This window comes from Stegodyphus dumicola, chromosome 7 (assembly GCF_044657685.1).
Source record: "Stegodyphus dumicola isolate Sdum_Otavi_A_Nest chromosome 7, ASM4465768v1".
NCBI classification, from domain to species: Eukaryota; Metazoa; Arthropoda; class Arachnida; order Araneae; family Eresidae; genus Stegodyphus; species Stegodyphus dumicola.
Genome location: NC_140774.1, coordinates 113,199,837 through 113,217,205, shown reverse-complemented (window position 1 = coordinate 113,217,205; position 17,369 = coordinate 113,199,837). Strand labels below are relative to the sequence as shown.

Below are 17,369 nucleotides of genomic sequence, written 5' to 3'. Positions count from 1 at the left end.
GTGGGCAATTGATATACATGTTTAAAGTTGTCACAAGAGCGATAAATTATTAGTAATTCAACGCTAAGGAAATATTTCAATAGATTGTTTTATTTCAAGGTGGATATTTGACAACATATTAGAGTGGAGAATCATGCAGTCGTCTTCTTCAGCCATAAATGATCTTATCTAATCAAAAAAATAATCAGAATCTTCTTTCAGAATTTTTCTATTCCGTTTGTACTCCTTTACTCAACGGTCATCTTCAGAAGACCGTTAATTGCAACAATGCTTAATTAATTAGCTTATTTCTTCAAAATAAATGCCAATTGCTCACATTACATGATGACTAATTTTGTATTTTATTTTCACTGTAAGTTTCAGCCAAGAAGCGCAAGTATCAGAACTCAGAGTTTTCGTCAAATGATTGAAAATGAAAAAATAATGTAGAATCCCCATTGTGATGAATCAGAATTTAGATAATTAGGAACACTTTGTTAATAACTTTATTCTGTTAAATGCAAAAAAATTAAACACGGTCATAATGAAACCTATTCTCATTTAGAAAAATTAAATTAATAATACTTTTTTTCTATATTTTAATTTTAGCAAACCAAAGAGTGATAAATCTCCATTTCAAGATTACAATTTAGTAATAAGTTATTCAATTTTACTCTTTATTGTCCAACACAAAATTTCTAAGAATAACTGTGTTCCTTTTTTGTCATCATTTTCAGAAGATTTGTTTTTGTTGCTAAACTTCATTCTGCAGCAGTTATTACATGAAAAGCAAATTTTTCTATGAATAATATTTTCCGACTAAAACATGAAACTTCAATTTCTTAAAAGACATTCTCCGAAATGAATTTATTTCAAAGTATGCTTAAAAAATATTCCTGGAAAAATAAACAAAGCACGAGATCAAATACAAAAAGTCCTGCTTCTTTTGTAAAAATAAATTGAGATTTTTAAGTTATATATATATATAGCTATAGATATACGTAATTTAATATAGGATAGAAACCTCTGAAAAAGCTTCTAATAAAAGTTTGGAGAATACAAGCTTTGAAAGCTTTTCATAAAAGTATTCAAGTATTCGTATAAAAGCTATAAAATTACCAGATGTTTCTATGGACCTTTCAAGATTTAGATTAGACTCTGAAATGCGAGGTGGATGAAATATATAGACAGGTATACATTTAGTACACGTTTTACATATATATGAGACATATATATGCATACACAATATATATAAGATTTTATTTTTAAGGTACTCTATTTCAAAATAAAGTGCAATATTTTCTTAGGATTTGAGAGAATCTGAATGCTTCAGTATGCATATCAATTTAGTTTCTAATTTAGGTTCTAAGTCTAAACATCTATGTTCAAATGTGTTTGACATGTGATACTATATATTGCATGGTTCGGATTTATTTTTTAATGTGATAGTATAAAGCATATTTTGATTGAACAGTAAGTTATCAATATAACTTTTTTTCGAATTGAGAAATAATATTTTTTATAAAATTTTTCTTTTTAAAAATTATTTTATAAGTCAATTTTTAAAGATTTATAAAAGCACTTCCAGTTTTCATACTATTTTATTTGTCTTAAAGTAATTTAAAGCAAAATATTTAGCAAAGCTTTAAAGTATTTTTTAGTTTAAATTTTCTCGCTTTTAACCGCATTTTCTTCTGTAAAGTTGTATGCAATCATTAGCTATTAGGTTCGCAAATAAAAAAAGGGTAGGTTATTAAGAAAGCATATTAACTGTATATTATTTGACTGCCGACGTATCAGAAGCTTACTGTTTAATACATTATTATTTTCAAGCAGTTATTCTTCAGATCTTTCTCAAATGTCGTTTTTGATTAATTGGGCAAAATGTATTAATAGGTTTCAAAAAGTATTTAGAAAATATTAGCATTTACATACTTTTCAATTACACAAATTCGTTTCTTCAAGGTAACTAGATTTATAATATTGATTGAAAATCGCGGATAGCCATAGAATTGTAAAATTCATAGAACTTTATTAAAAGCTCTCATTAAATTTTATGTATAATATACTTTCAACATTTAAAATACTAATTTTTGTGCTTAGATATGTTTGAGTCTTGAAACGTTTTAAATGTTTAGGTCACATGTACCAGATAAAGAGTTTTCTCCGAAAGGAAACGAATTTAAGGAGCTCTAAACATTAAGCATTCTGCCATTCTGTATATACGAGTATAAGTTATTTTACATTAATTAACCAAATTTGTTTTTCAAACATTTAATATAATTTCTCCTTTCCGTAGTCGTCACCAAGATGCCAACCAAGTTATTTTTTCTTCTAGTACTCCATGTGGATTTTCAAAATATAATTTCAAACTGTATATGAAGCAACCTGCGCCGCATCTGGATATAATTTTACTTTAGCAATGTCATTTTCTTTAAATTCATCTTGTTCTGTAAATGAATATAGTTTGCTTAAATCCATTTTGTTATTTAAATGAAGAGTATAGTTTGTTATATAATAATTGCTGTATTTAGCCATTATATAAAACTATTTGCTAAATATATAAATTATCTTAGCATTAAATGTTAAATAACAGTCAGAATATGTGTTGTTGTTACAGTAGTAAAAGTGCCAAAAAAAATAATAATCAGAATCATCCATACTTCAATTTACTTTTACCATTTCACTAAAACACAGTTAATGAAAACTCAAGAGATATAATGATATTCAACTAAATGAAAATAAGAAAGCATTCCATAAAGTTCAAAACTAAAATATATACTATCATTTACACATATTCTTTTATTAGTTTTGCCAGACATAAATGTTTTGTTACCTACATAAAAGAGAAAGCTTTTAAAAACTGCATGACTGACGCTTACTGAATATACAGCTTTAATTTAATTTAATTATTACTTGTTTAATGAAATAATTCGTTCTCCATATTTGAATTTTTACCCAAGCCCTATGCTCAGATTTATTCTGAAAGGAAGAATGTGTGGAAGTGTTTTCTGAACGAAAATAAATAATTAAAACTTTAACGTTGTACTAATCGCATAAAATGTTTTTCCTCTATGGAGCATAATACATATAATTTAATATACGTACTAACTTATTTCAGAAAATGCTCGATATTCCTTTCTTCTTCGAAATTGATATAACTAACCTCAGTATGAAATTGATTTTTGCTTAATTTTACATTTGTGTGTTAATCTTGAGAAACGAAACAGGCAAATATGAAATTCTACATTTTATTTAAGTTGGCTCAGTCTAGAATCAATTAATTCTTAATAGTAACAGTATGTAGAAATCATTTAAATTATTATACTATTTTTTGACTAACTGTTGCTATCACAAATTTGCAGATTGCATACATATGTTTTAAAATAAACTTTCAGACATGAATTTTTTTAAAAATATCATATATTTCCTGCTTATTTCAAAACCGCTTATTTGGCAGCGTGCTGTTGCAACGACAACGCCAGCTAAGAGACCAATATACCTTAATCTACAAGCTCCCATAAACGAATTTCTCGTAAGAACGAACCTAAAAACCTAATGAAACTTTTCATTCTAAGGAAACGTTATTAGGAACTCATTTGATAAAGAGAAACTTTATTTAAAATTTAAAGCCATATGTAAGGGCTTTTCAGCACAAAAGGGGTAGTAGTCTTGAATTGGATCGATCCTGTTGCGTTTGACTTTAAGAGGCGTATCACTTTTCAGATTGGTGACATCAAATATTATTGTACTGTATTAAAGAAATTAAATAACAAAGAATCTGTATGTATGTATGTTCTTCACATTGTGTAAAAACGGCATTACCTAGATCAAATTCTGTATAATATAGTCCTCCATCTGAGTGTGTTCACTTGGAAGTCTGAATTTTGAATTTCTTTTATCATTTATTTCATATTTGTAAAACAGCCCACCAGCGGCCGAGCGGTAAAGACGCTGAACACTGGTAGTTCGGTCCGAGGTTCGAATCCCGCGAACGGGCTGGCTGCATGGGCGTTTTCGTGGTTTTCCCCATGTGTAACGTGTATACGAGCCAGTTTCCCTTAGAAAGTCCTCCACGAAAGGCATCCCTCCCCTCAGGCAGATAGCCCTAGCGTGCTTTGCCATAATTAAACACACACACACACACATATTTGTAAAACTTTAATGAATTTGCAATTAATAAATTTAACGATTTGAAAGCAAGCTATGGCAACACTGTTCGAAATTTTAAAAAAATTACCTCCAGCTCGCGAGATTTAAAAAAAAATGTAAGTTATTTATCCTTCAGTTTTAATTAACATACTCGGCTCTATGAAAGCAATATGTTACCGCGGCTGGAAATATGTTACCGCTAAGTACTTTTCATCTTCCATGCTCTAGCGTTTTGCCATTTAATAAAGCCTACTATTCTTTGAAAATTATTGAGTAATAAACTAAGCGATTTAAAAGCAATAAAATGAGTTCTTAAGAATATGTTTTTCTACTTTTTAATGTGATTTATTTAATTAAACACGTATTAAAAACATGAGATGTGTAATTATAAATAGTTAATATTTTTATGAAATGACAGTTTTTAGACTCATTAAAGTCATTACATACTTTCTTTTTCTTACGATAACTATTTTAGGCGGCTGGCCTCTCAAGCATATAGCTTTTAAAGAAATTATAAAGCCAATATAAAAATATGTATGGCAATCTCTAATTCTGTAGCTGTAACTCTAAATATATGGTGTTTCTAAATATTTTGTGCTTTTGCTGTTAAATTCAATTTTATATGGCGTAAGTGTAAGAACGTGATATTTAAAAAATAAAAGTTAACACACAGAGAGTTAATAAAAAAAGGACAAAAATAAATTTGCTAATCATCTTACTAAGTAATCTTAATATTGAAATGATGAACTAAGAAAAGACTGAAAATATATAAAATTTTGTGAAAAACTAGCATTGCATCGGGAATTATAAACATGCACGTATAAGTTGCTTTTAAAATATTTGTAATTTTGCTGTTGAATAGTATGTCGAATAAGTGCGAAGAAAATTATGCTTAAGCAGAAAGGTAAAAACACGAAATAACAGGAGTCACTGCGAAGCAGACTGGTAGACAGCGAGAACATATAAACCCTCAACAAACCCTTTTGGACGAGTGTCAAAATCTGAAACCTTTCAGATTTTTTTCTTTTATTATCAGATAACGTGTAATAATATCTATTACAAATGAAATAACGTCAAATTTTGTTTTGTCAGGATATGAAATTCATGTAGAGAAAATAATAATACTTTTCTTTCTGGGATAAAGAAGATGATTTTAATTTGATATATTTTAATAATTAATAAATTTTTGCGTCACATGTGTTTTATTTTCTTATTCTAAGTAAATTAGCGTTTAATATGTAATGACAGTGTAAAATCTATAAAAGAATAGTATTTCTTGTAATTCTGTTGAAGTCATTCGGTGAAATGCTTACATATTATTTACAAATCACACTTTCTTACTTCTTTACCTTTATATTGAAAACATGTTTGCGTTATAACTGACTTATTAGCTTTATTGTCTTAAATACTGATTCGATAGGCGTTCCTCTATTACAGAATTTTTCAAATTAAGAAGAAGATGGTTAACTCTAAGAGTGAGAGAATTTTGATAAAATAACTCTTTCTGTAGCTTCTAGAGAGAAAACTCTCCCAACTGGAAAAATATTACGCATTATTCTGTTAAAAAATCCATCCATTTATGTTCAAACTGTGCAACTGTAGTTGCTTAATCGATTACGACAAAGCGCACCAGGATTATTTGCTTAAACAAGATGCCTTCACAGAAGAGAACACTGACTCGTATTTGCATAGTTTGTGGGCAAAGCTAACAAAACGGCATACAACTATCCTCCTCGCTGCCATAAAACCCTCGTCGAATTATCATTGTTTAGCGCTTTTATTCATTAACCCTAATTGAGACATTCATGACAGGGACAATTAGCTCCGAAATATTTGTGATAATTCTTTTTATGCCTTTTCCGTAATCTTATGCTTTTCCCTTAATTGTATGTTTTATAATAAATATATTCTCTTAAAAATAAAGCAACCGAAGTTAATTTTTTACAGAATTCTAAATTTAATACTGTTTTCTTATCTCATGATAGTCTAATCAGTAAAAGCTGTTTCTAACGCCATATATTACATGCTTAAGTAAAAAAATAATCGTTTACGTGCTGCCTGGAAATATTTTGTTCTTTTCCAAGGTATATCTGAATTCGTATGAAACTAGTTTATTACTAAAGAAGAAAATTATAATGTTTGGGCTTAATGTTTCGGAAAACAGCACAGACTGAAGATATAATTGATAACAAGGTGCAGTTTGTAAATCATGAATTTTTAAGTCCAAACGGTATTGGCATATATGTAATATTACGCTTAGAATTTTACAGTTTTACTTGCTTTCGTGCTAGAAACATACTTCCGGAAAAGAAACGCTTACATTTTAAAATATGTGCATATATACGAACGTATATTTAAAGGTATCCAAATATGAAAAATTATTCATAGTAATAATAAAATATTAGTTAACAATTCGACATATTTTGCAAACTTTGTTAAATTTCATTTTATTTTACCTGTTTTACGGAATAATAATGAAAATTGTAATTATTGTTCAAATACATTTGGTGACATTAAATGTTTCCCTAATTTAATATGTATCTATTGCAGGTCTATAGAGTTGATATGCAGTATGACAATCGAAATGCTGTCACACAGTCCAAAATATATATGAAACATCTTGGCGTATCGAAAGTGCGTGTGCAGAACTATTCGTATGATGAAGATGGACAACTTGTCGAAATGGAGGGAAGAGATAACTGGAAATTTCATTATGACCAAAACGGGAACATGGTGACTATGCAGTATATGGGTAACAAGATAGACATTCTACATGATGCTGGTGACAGGATTGTAAGTTTTGGAGAAACACCTTATGTACTTGATGGTCGCGGATTCGTCACGCAAAGAGGAGAGGAGCGCTTCGTTTACAATACAAAACGCCAGCTAACGCGTGCCTTCAGAGTAGGTAGATATGATATAGAATATTATTACGACGGCCGTGGTAGATTATCGGTTCGAAAAGACAACGTCGGGAATGTGACTCAGTTTTTCTACGCAGATGCGATGCAACCATTTGCTGTGAGTCATATTTATAACAACGCCGATGGTAGAACTATAACCTTGCTTTACGATGACAGAAACTATCCAATGTTCATCCTGTTGAATAAAGAAAGCTTCTATATTGCAACAGATCATACAGGTAGTCCTTTATTAGTGTATGATGTTTATGGCGATCTCGTTAAGGAGATACACCGAGGACCATACGGACATGTGCTTTTCGACTCCAATCCTAACTTCTACTTGCCCGTAGATTTTCAAGGCGGATTATTGGACCCAATGACTGGACTCATTCACTTTGGGGATAGAGTCTATGACTCTCTAGTAGGACAGTGGATGACACCAGGATGGGATGATATATTGAAATCACTTTCCAATCCCAAAAGACTCCATCTGTACAGGTTCAACGAGAATGATCCGGTCAATGTAAATCCTGGCTTGAAGAATAAATTAGGTAAGTATCAAAATGCAGAGTCTGCCTGAAATATGTATACACACTTTAACTGGTGGTATCCTCGTGCTAGTTTCGAAGATGAATTGAATTATCTTTACAATATATAGCATGGTAATCTCGGTACTCTCATGACTGCAATATGTGACCTATGATATACGACACTGAATTAAAATGGCCACGGAGATCTTGAACGATGTCAGGTAACTCGGAAATTCCGTTATGCTGGGGATCCTTAGTCAAGAAATTACAGAGACTTTTGCAGCAGTTCTCGCGGATACGTTGACCAACAATGTTTAACCATCCAAAGAACAGTTCTCTGTTGTAATATGTGTCTGGCCTAAGTACTAAGCGTTTAGGTACAAATGCAAGTAGATAGTATTAAAGTTAAATTACAATGTATAATTATGTTAATCTATAATTAAGTTCGGTACTAACGCACAATAAAGCATTTTCTTTCTTTAAATCATTATAAGCATTATTATCTTTTCCCTCCTTCTTACATGCCTTCGTGTTGTAACTGGAAACACGGTCGAATCGTCCTAAGAAAGTCAGGAGTTGCAATCCCGTCGATGGCATTGTGCATTTCTTCAATTTTCTGTTTTGCAAAAAACTTTAAAATGGACTCTACAAATGGCGCCCGAACTAAAAGCTGGTGGAAGATAATTTGTCACCACCAGGATTTTCGACTGGGTTCCCAAATCTCCAGTTGCCCTTCTAAATTGGGAGTGTATTAGGTAATTTCACCCAGCTTTCCACATGCCGTCATGATGTAACTGGAAGCTGTAGCTGGAACTGTATGCACGACACGTATTCGAGATTTGCGAAGTTCAAATCCCTGACAGGGCATTCTATATTTTTCACGTTCTAGCACCGATATGACCTAATGACTCTATAGTGTGTATACATTTTTCTCAAGGAATCTCTGGTTTAAACATTTATTCTAAAATAAACGTAAAAATATGTTGAGTATTAGTCAAAGATTCACTAGGCATTGAAAAAAGTCAGTTTAACAGAATGGTTATCTGCTACTATAGTAATGATATCAATTATTAGTGTTAACCTTGCTTCTTCTGCTTTAAATGTCACAGTCGTAGATATCCACGCTTAAAGAATGAAGAAGTTAAGGAATAAAGCATAGTTAAAGAACCTAATTGTTACTCATAAAACATTTTTAATAACTTCTTGTAATGCTTTCTTCACAACATTTTTTTTTCCGTGCGGGAAAAATTTCTACCATTTCGTCTGTTTGAAATGCAAAACAAATAGTGAAATAAATAACAAAATGTTAGAGTATTTCACGAACGTTACTCGTATTTTTATAAAAAGCATCTTACTTAGGCTTCAAACGCAAAATTAAATTATGCCTTGTCTAAATTGGAAAATATTTATTTACTTTTGTAAGTATACTACTCCGCAAAGGGTTTTCAAGCTGGCGTATTTTTTTCAAACGCTAGACAAAAATTTTTCTTAAATGAAAAGAATCCCGTAAAAGCTACCTTCTTTTTCTAAATGAAAAATCTTTCATGTTACTTCGCTCGAAAAACGAAAAAGACTCTTAAAACTATTAGTAAGGAAAGCGAAATATCCTTTATCAATGCATGTGTTTCTTTTTACATGTAATGATTTACATAGATAAAGCGTAGAATTATTCTTATCACTTACCCTTGCGCTGGCAGTGATTGATACAACATATGTGGTAAAGCATGTAGTAAGCAAAAAATGTTGGGTCATTTACCACACCACAGTACAAATTTTCTTTAATCGTCTTTAAAACGATATGGTGTTGACAGAAAGGTATAATGGTTGCGAACTAATTTAATTAATGTAAAAAAGTCAACAGGCATGCATTAAATCAGCGATTACCAAGCATTTGGGCTTCCGAAGCCCCTTTTAAAATCAATTTCTACGGCGGTGCCAACAATACCCAGTGTCTTGTCAAAACACTGCCATGTATCAAATTCAATAAATCTAACCATAAAAGAGATGTTATAAATACATCTAAATCACCGGTTTCAGATCCACAGAATACTTGTTTATGAGATCTACTATGTCCTGCTTTGAGCTGCTGTATGTATGCTGTGAGCTTTCCAATCCCTACTATGTGATTAAAGACGATTTATTCCAATTATCCTTGGCTAAGGGAAATTACAACTTTGTCTTTCACAATTATTAAATGTTCACCAGTATAATGAGAAAACTGAAACGCGTTATTTCTGCGTATAATATTTATTATCATCAAGCGGTCAAAAGTCTCTGATCAGACCTAAATTTAAATTTCGTTTTTCTTTGTTCTTCTTATTTATGAAAACATTTTAAAACTTCAAATTTCATCCACTATAATTCCAGCTTTTTATTAAAGTGTATAAAATGTAAAATATGTATTAAATCATACATCCAGCACTTGACCTAACCATGACAAATAGTCAAATAACCATATATAAATTAGATCTTACACCATCCTACGAAGCTTTGATTTAGAATTCTTAGGCAACGGGTGCAGGTAGAAGTGGGAGGGATACAAGAATTATTCTTTCAAATATAGTTCCACCATATTAACTGCGTATCTCCGCACTCTAGGGGACGGAAATGAGAGTCTCTCACCCCTCTTTTCCTGCCCCAAACAACTCGAAAAAGCTTTCGGTTTATAAGTGTTTTAAGTACTCCCATGAAACGCAGGTATTATAACATAAAAATGTCTATACATTTTCGGAATTTGAACCCAAGCCACGACAACCAGCATCGCTACGTAATACGTAGATCATGGCAGTGACAATAGTCGACAGTTACAGAAATGACCGTTGCTGCTATTTAAAGCCAAAGGAAGGGAAACGTATTGTGGGATACCAGCATTTGTTTTCACATATTTCTCGTTATAAAAAAAGCAATTACATCATGTCTCTAGGAAATGACGCGTTGTCTATTTGAGATGATTTGAAACTGAATTTCGTAAAATCCGGTTCAGAATGCAATCTCTAAGTTTTTGCCCCATTTTAATTCTACTTTTTGTTTCCTACTCTTTACTTTCACTAATTTTGTGAATTTTATTTTCCTGTAGAAGCCGCGAAGCCCCTGTGAAGTGCAGGTAGAGCCCTCAGGACTCCGCTTGTAAACCACTGCAATTAAATCATGTGTGGCCAATGTCTAAATAACATTGTGACGTGTTTGTTAAAATACATTGCCTTAACGTATTCTGTTTCCTTTAGGATAGTATGTGAAGTAATTTTTTGTACATTTTCAAGTTGTATTTAAGACTTTTGGGAAGGGATAAATGAATAGCTGATGTAAAAGTGTAACAGTTTTTCATTTTTGTCAAGTTCATTTCTGGTTTCATTTCTGGTTTCTTTGCTTAAGTTTTTCAATAAGTTGCATTCTTTGAATTTTCTGTCACCTATTTTTTATAGTTATGTATAGTTCAAAAACCCTAAATTTTGGAGGATACTTAACTGAAAATGGAATCTCTTCGAACTTGCTTTTGTCGAATCCGTACTGTAAGTATTTATGAGAGAATGTTCAGGCTGTCGAAAACTGCTTGAAGCATTAAAGAATCATTTTTGAAAAAGCATAGGTATACAAAGTTTGAAGAGGATGCGCAGTATCATAGAATCTTCCCTTTAACCAAACCCGTTGTCATAACAGTTTTTTTAATTAATATAAAAATTTTAATTACTCATTTTTTTCATTTGCATTCAAGTATAATTTGCAGTAGTATGATATTATATTTGAGAGAAAGTTGTCCGAGGACATAAAGAACGAATTTTCCGCAAATAGGTGTAGTGAAATGGCCTAACCTTATGACAGCTCCGTTCTCAACATCATTCTTTGACAGCTCCGTTTTCAACATGTTTCTTTAAAAAAAGGGGGCATGGGTAAGTCAAATTTCGAAAATAGTTTTGCTGCTTAGAAAAGCGAGATCAGTTAGATGGGCTTCAAGCAACAATAGATTCCTCTTCTGAAATTTGGAATTATGGCAGAAAAAGGTTTCAATTACTGCAACAATGCCAGTGAGGCATATGATTTGATTACTTATATAATTTTTAATAAGTTTTCAAATATGCTAGGGTTGTTTGGGCCACCCCGCATGTAAATTCAAATACAGCCAGCCATCATCTTACATCAGTGTTAATTTCCTACATAGGCATCATACATTTAATGGATGTAAAAAGAATCCATTGCGTAATGTAAATGGGTGATTACCTTCTACATGCAAAATTTAATAAAGTTATACAGAATAATTTTTAATTAACTTGAATGTAATGTATTTTTAGTCCTTTTGAATAAATTTTAAATTTCACAAAGTTGAAAGTTTTTCTTCTGGATTTCCCACCCATAAAAAAATGTATCGCTTTTATTTAGTTAAACCCTGTTAGTAAAATATTTTGCAACAAAAAATGATATTAAATATTTATTTTCATGATTCGTATTATATAAATTATATGTTCATATTACATAAATTGTTAAATAAAGTTTGACTTATTTATTTCGCTATAAAAAAAACGAAACTACATTAAGCTTTTACTGTGCAGACATTACTCCCTAATGGGGAAGGATGGACCTTTATTTGTGCTTAACTGACTTTCGTACATGATGAAAAGTCTGGATAAGGCTCTTTTAGAAATGAAGTGAGGGGCTGTGGATCATTTTAGTGCTACACTATTTAAGAAAAATTTTAATTTACATTAAAAGTTCTCATTAACCTGCTCCACGAGAAGCTTAGGAAGCAACACTTGCTCTAGCATCTTATCGATCATTTTCGCCCGCACTTGTGTTTGACTATTTTAAAAACAAATATATATTATGTTACAGTTTGGTTTATTACAAGCATTGAAAACGAAACATATGAAGTTCTTAATTGTCATTTACTTTTATCAAAATTATTTTAAACTTTACTGTCATAGCAACTATTTGGATTATTAATTTTTAACTTAACGGTAAGTAAACTAACTCTCTTTTAAAGAAGAATTTTAGTTTATTAACAGTTAAAAAATTAGTTTTTAGTCCTACATAATAGTCAGTTTCAATCAAAATATGTCATATTTAGAATTATTAGTAATTCTAGGGTGTGATCAAAACATGGCACGTTTTGATTTATCATATTTCTATTGATAATTCTAGCCACTACTAGGTGCACATATTACTGGCAATTTTAGGGATAACCAGATAGAATTATGACATAAATTTTAAAATTTAACTATTTCGATACTCTAGTAGTTTTCCAAGTTTATGCGCAAAACGAAATTTCAATCTCACAAGGAAATGTTTTACGGTTTGGGGGAATTACGCCATTAAAGAAGTAGAAAATATGAACTTTTATTACAGTAACTCTTCTACATGAATTGCTGATTTGTTCAATTGAATACAGCAAAGCGCATGAGAGATATCTTCCTAAAAAAGTTCTTCCGGGAAGACTTTACAAGATAAATTAATTTTTATTTCAAAATAGAAGGTAAATAGAAGGCAAAGTAAAACATAAAATTAGACTTTTAAGCAGCATCCTTATAGAATATCTTGACATTATTGTTTGAGATAAATAAGCCAAATTAAATGAGCGTTAAAGTTTCGCATCAAGGAACACTAATTTTATGTTCGAAAAGGCGAAATTAACAAGTTTTCGATAGCTAATCATAGTTCTAAATTTAATCATAATTTTGACTTTGGAAAATTATCTAAAAATCATCTTCCATTGGGGAATTGAATTTTCTTGAAACTTTTCATATTCACGACGATTTCTTTTTGTTTAATTAGTGGCTTGAATTACAATCCAGTCCTTCCTAACAGTTTTAAAATTCTATTACGTAAACTTGTCAAGCTTTTCTCTTAGTACTATGATCAGCTAAAAATGCTTCTATGAAAAATTAATGCTGCTTTGTAATTTATTTGTACAAATGAGTGATTAATTTAACCCTATTCTTACCCGTTTTGCACTTTGCTGCCCCCTCCCCCTGTATGGCTCTAAAAAGACACCCTTTGTATATGAAGTAACTACGTATTTTCCTGCTTTCTCGTCTAAATCGAAAATTGCATTGTCGCTAGCAGCACTGCGCGCGGTCAGGACTTACGTGGGTGACCACCTCTAGACTCGGGTGTGCCCTCGCACTTCTTTCGACCAATAGCTGAAGACCTCCACAGTGCTGTTTGATGAACAACTCCCTCTGTGTTTTTACATCTTTTGGCTCGACTTGTTTATGGGCTTAACCTCTTCTTTGCCATTATCAATTCTATGTTCTTACTTTCTATAGACTGGAGTAGGGCTTGGCCCAGAGCCTTGTACCCCGCGAGAACCTAACAGATTTGAGGGCAGAGTTTTCGGTGAAACTTTATTTGCTCCTTTGGTAGCAGACAGAAGAACGTCGCTGCAAGAGACGGATTTACGCAAGAGTTGACGTAAGAAATCTCCCATTTTGTTTTTCTTTGCACTTTTGGACGCTATGGCATCCACTTCGAGGTTCCATGATTGTTTGATCTTATGATTGCAGTGTGTTTTAATATTCCAGAAAAGAGTTACAGTGAGTAAACATTTTTATACGCAGCTCCGAGACCCTATGATTGTGGCGATACGGAATGTGCAAGAAGAGTGTAACCATGAGTAGATATTTAGACAAATAATCTAAAGCATGGATAGATATCTACTAGTAACTGAGAAAAAATAATAAAGTGTCATCAATGGTAAGTTTTGATCTTATTATATCTTCTTGTGTCCCTTTCATTTAAGGATTTAATTAATTTTCATAACAGATCTTGGGTTCATTTATTTGCGTTTGTTGTGTTGTGATGTAGCGTTGTTTCCTTTAAATAATTCCTCCCACAACAATCCAGAATTATTTGCTTCTGGTGATGAGGAACCTGTATCTGCTGACCGTCGAAATTGATAGATTCTTGGCAAAAATCTACGCACACAATGTTGATGCTTTGTTAATTTTATAGCTCTTATTTACATTTATACATGGGTAAAACCACGAAAATATCCATGCAACTAGCACATTGTTTGAATTCTAATTCGGATCGTTGACTACAGTGTTTAGCGTCTTTACTTCACTTACATGAATATAAAAACATAAATGAATATTAGCCCACGTTTCCCAATCACTTTGTAGAGACATTAGGTATTTTTTGGAAGGAGGCAAGATGAAGAATTAGCAACGCCTTCGCTGGGAATCGAACTGCGGACCTCTCAATTACGCGCTGAGTGTGCTGACCACTGCACCACGAAAGCTCGCTAAGAAGGCAGGAGAAATATCTTATAACTTGCTCAAATCTTTTACAAATAAATTAGTAATATCATCTGCAAATTTTTTTTAAGTTCTTTTAAGTGTATGTTATCTGATGTTAATAGAGAGTTTAAACTTTACTTTTTTTGGTGAATTAATAGCTTCCTTGTAGCTAATTTTCTTAGTATTATATAAACGGCTAATAAATCAAACTAAATGTAACTCATTAAAATTAAATTATGGAAGACAAAGACTAAAAGAATCAGTATTGCCAAACGATTTATATTCTTATTAATACATAAGCACTCTAAATTACACTTTAAATTATTTTGAACTTGAATTAATTTCCCATAAGTATATTTTCAACTGCATATTTGATGATTATTTATGGTACCGGAGAAGAATTTCATTTTAATCTTCTCTTCAGATTAATTTCAAACCTTGTTTTGCAATGTGCAGAACACCATGAGAACTCTTATTGATGAACAGGATTTAGAGTTAAGTTAGCCAAGCCGTTTAATGGATACCCAGAGCCCATAATGCACTGCTTTTCCTCGCGGCATCACTCTGTTTAAGCCTATTAATTTTATGGCACCATTAAAACCTTAGTCACATTATCGAGCAAGCCTAAACGCCTAATCTGATGGACGCGCTTCATCCTCCACTGAAGCCTTAAACCTAGAACTTACGATGATTGACTTTTAATAGCAGTTACATTAAATTAAATTGACCTATTCCTAATGCTCATTTTACGGACATAAGACCAGTTAACAAAGCTCATAAAATGCGAGCTGTATCTAATAAAAAACCATACATCCGCAACCTCTGTTAGAGTATTGTTGAATCATGCTGGTTTATTTATCTCTATCTAAGCCATTATATTCGTTATGGAATCGCTAACAGATGTAAATAAAGGTAACTTATGTTTTATTTATAATGTAGGATAACTAACCTTAGAATAATGTTTTTTATATAGTCGTTAAGTGATGATGCATCATTATCTTATCAGATGTTTGTACATGTTCTGGGTTTGACAACTTCGGATAAGTTAATCTTATGTTGCATAATTTCCTATTTTTTTTACTGCTTTTTTACTTTCTGCATAAGCATTTCGTATTTCTGTTTCTTTTGCTATCATGGCTGAGAATTTTCGAAAGATTAGATTTTTACAAAAAGGAAAGTTAGCTTTTATTTTTAAAATATACATTTCTGTTTTTTGTCAAGAATTTTTCTGACAGCTTGAAGGGAGCATAGAGTGTTCAGAATAAGCACCAAAAACTGTCTCCAGCTACGAAAGGATATAATTTTAATACTAAAAGAATTACCCAGCCCAGTTTTTATCGTACCATCATATATGTTTGATGGTAATGATCTGAATCACAAACATTCTTTATCCGGTGTGATGAGTAGCTTTCTTACATCCTTGAAGGACATTCATTGTTGAGGATAGCGGGCGTACATACGCTTAACTGTTCACAAATTCCCACAGAAAAAAAAAGTCACAAACAATTAGAATATTCGATCCACAGCTTCCTCCGAGATGGAAAATAGGCCAAAATATTCCTTTCTTAGATACAAAATGCAGTTTGTCTCACTAAATCTTTCATGGCACTTCAAATCACATTTGTCCGTAGACAGAAACATTCTCAAAGTTTCATTTAACGTACGCTGCGTAGTGTTAAAAATGCTTATTTTTTTCTTCCTTGTGCGAACTAAAGGGGGTACTGTAATCGCAAAAAATTTCGAATTCCCGAAGATGACATGGATGTTTATAAGCGTTTAGTGTCAGTGTGGTAAGGTGGCACTTAAAATCCATGGCGAGCTGAATGTCTTTTCGAGAGTTTGCTGGCAGGAAAAGAGGGATGGAAGACCCTCGGACCGCCAAAAGGTGATTTCAATCTCAAAATTGGTGCTGAACTGCAGAGTTAGTACGGTGAGACTATACATGTACGACCAACAGTGAAAATTCTGGTAACCTATCCACTTCTACCCGTACCTGTATTTAGACTCTCATAGAGAAGTTTCGGCTTGTTATTACTGACTTCTCGGTTTGCATTCATCTCTTCGAGTTACATTTAGCTCTTCGATTACGGGACACAGAATTTCTGGTTAAGCATCACTTCGCATAATTGGTGTTCTGTGTAAAAGGATTGGAAAGATTTTAGTCAAAAATTAAAGGGTTATTTGCTCGACCAATTAAATTAACATTTGATGGTCAAGAAAGAGGAAGCTACATTCATGCATGAAACAAATCTCAAGAAATTTCACTTGTCTCCTAAATGGATGTTCCAACGTCCACTGGGTAGAAACATATGAATACAGTATTATTTTATAACAAATTTTCATCAATCTGAAAGTAATCCTGTATATCGTGGAAAACATATTTTTACATTTTCCGTTCTTCACAATTCTGTAAAACATTTTTCTTGTCAGATCGATATAAAATTACTCTGAATTTTACAGGTACATAGATGTATATTAAAGATATTATTTTAATTATGCACAGGCATATTGATTTTGTTTAAGAAAGCAGTTATAATTTCCCCCTTGTCGTAGTGAAATTATATCTAAAAATTCAT

General features: G+C 31.9%; 1 protein-coding gene across 2 annotated transcripts in view; it reads left to right on the top strand.

Moving 5' to 3' along the window:
- Positions 1 to 17,369, top strand: part of LOC118183119 (teneurin-a-like) — a 1,514,249-nt gene that overhangs the window by 1,469,193 nt on the left and 27,687 nt on the right. For both annotated transcript variants that reach the window (XM_085820731.1, XM_085820730.1), the window contains one exon: positions 6,682 to 7,585. In XM_085820731.1, the coding sequence (XP_085676857.1) occupies positions 6,682 to 7,585 (904 nt within the window). The remainder of the gene's footprint in view (positions 1 to 6,681; positions 7,586 to 17,369) is intronic.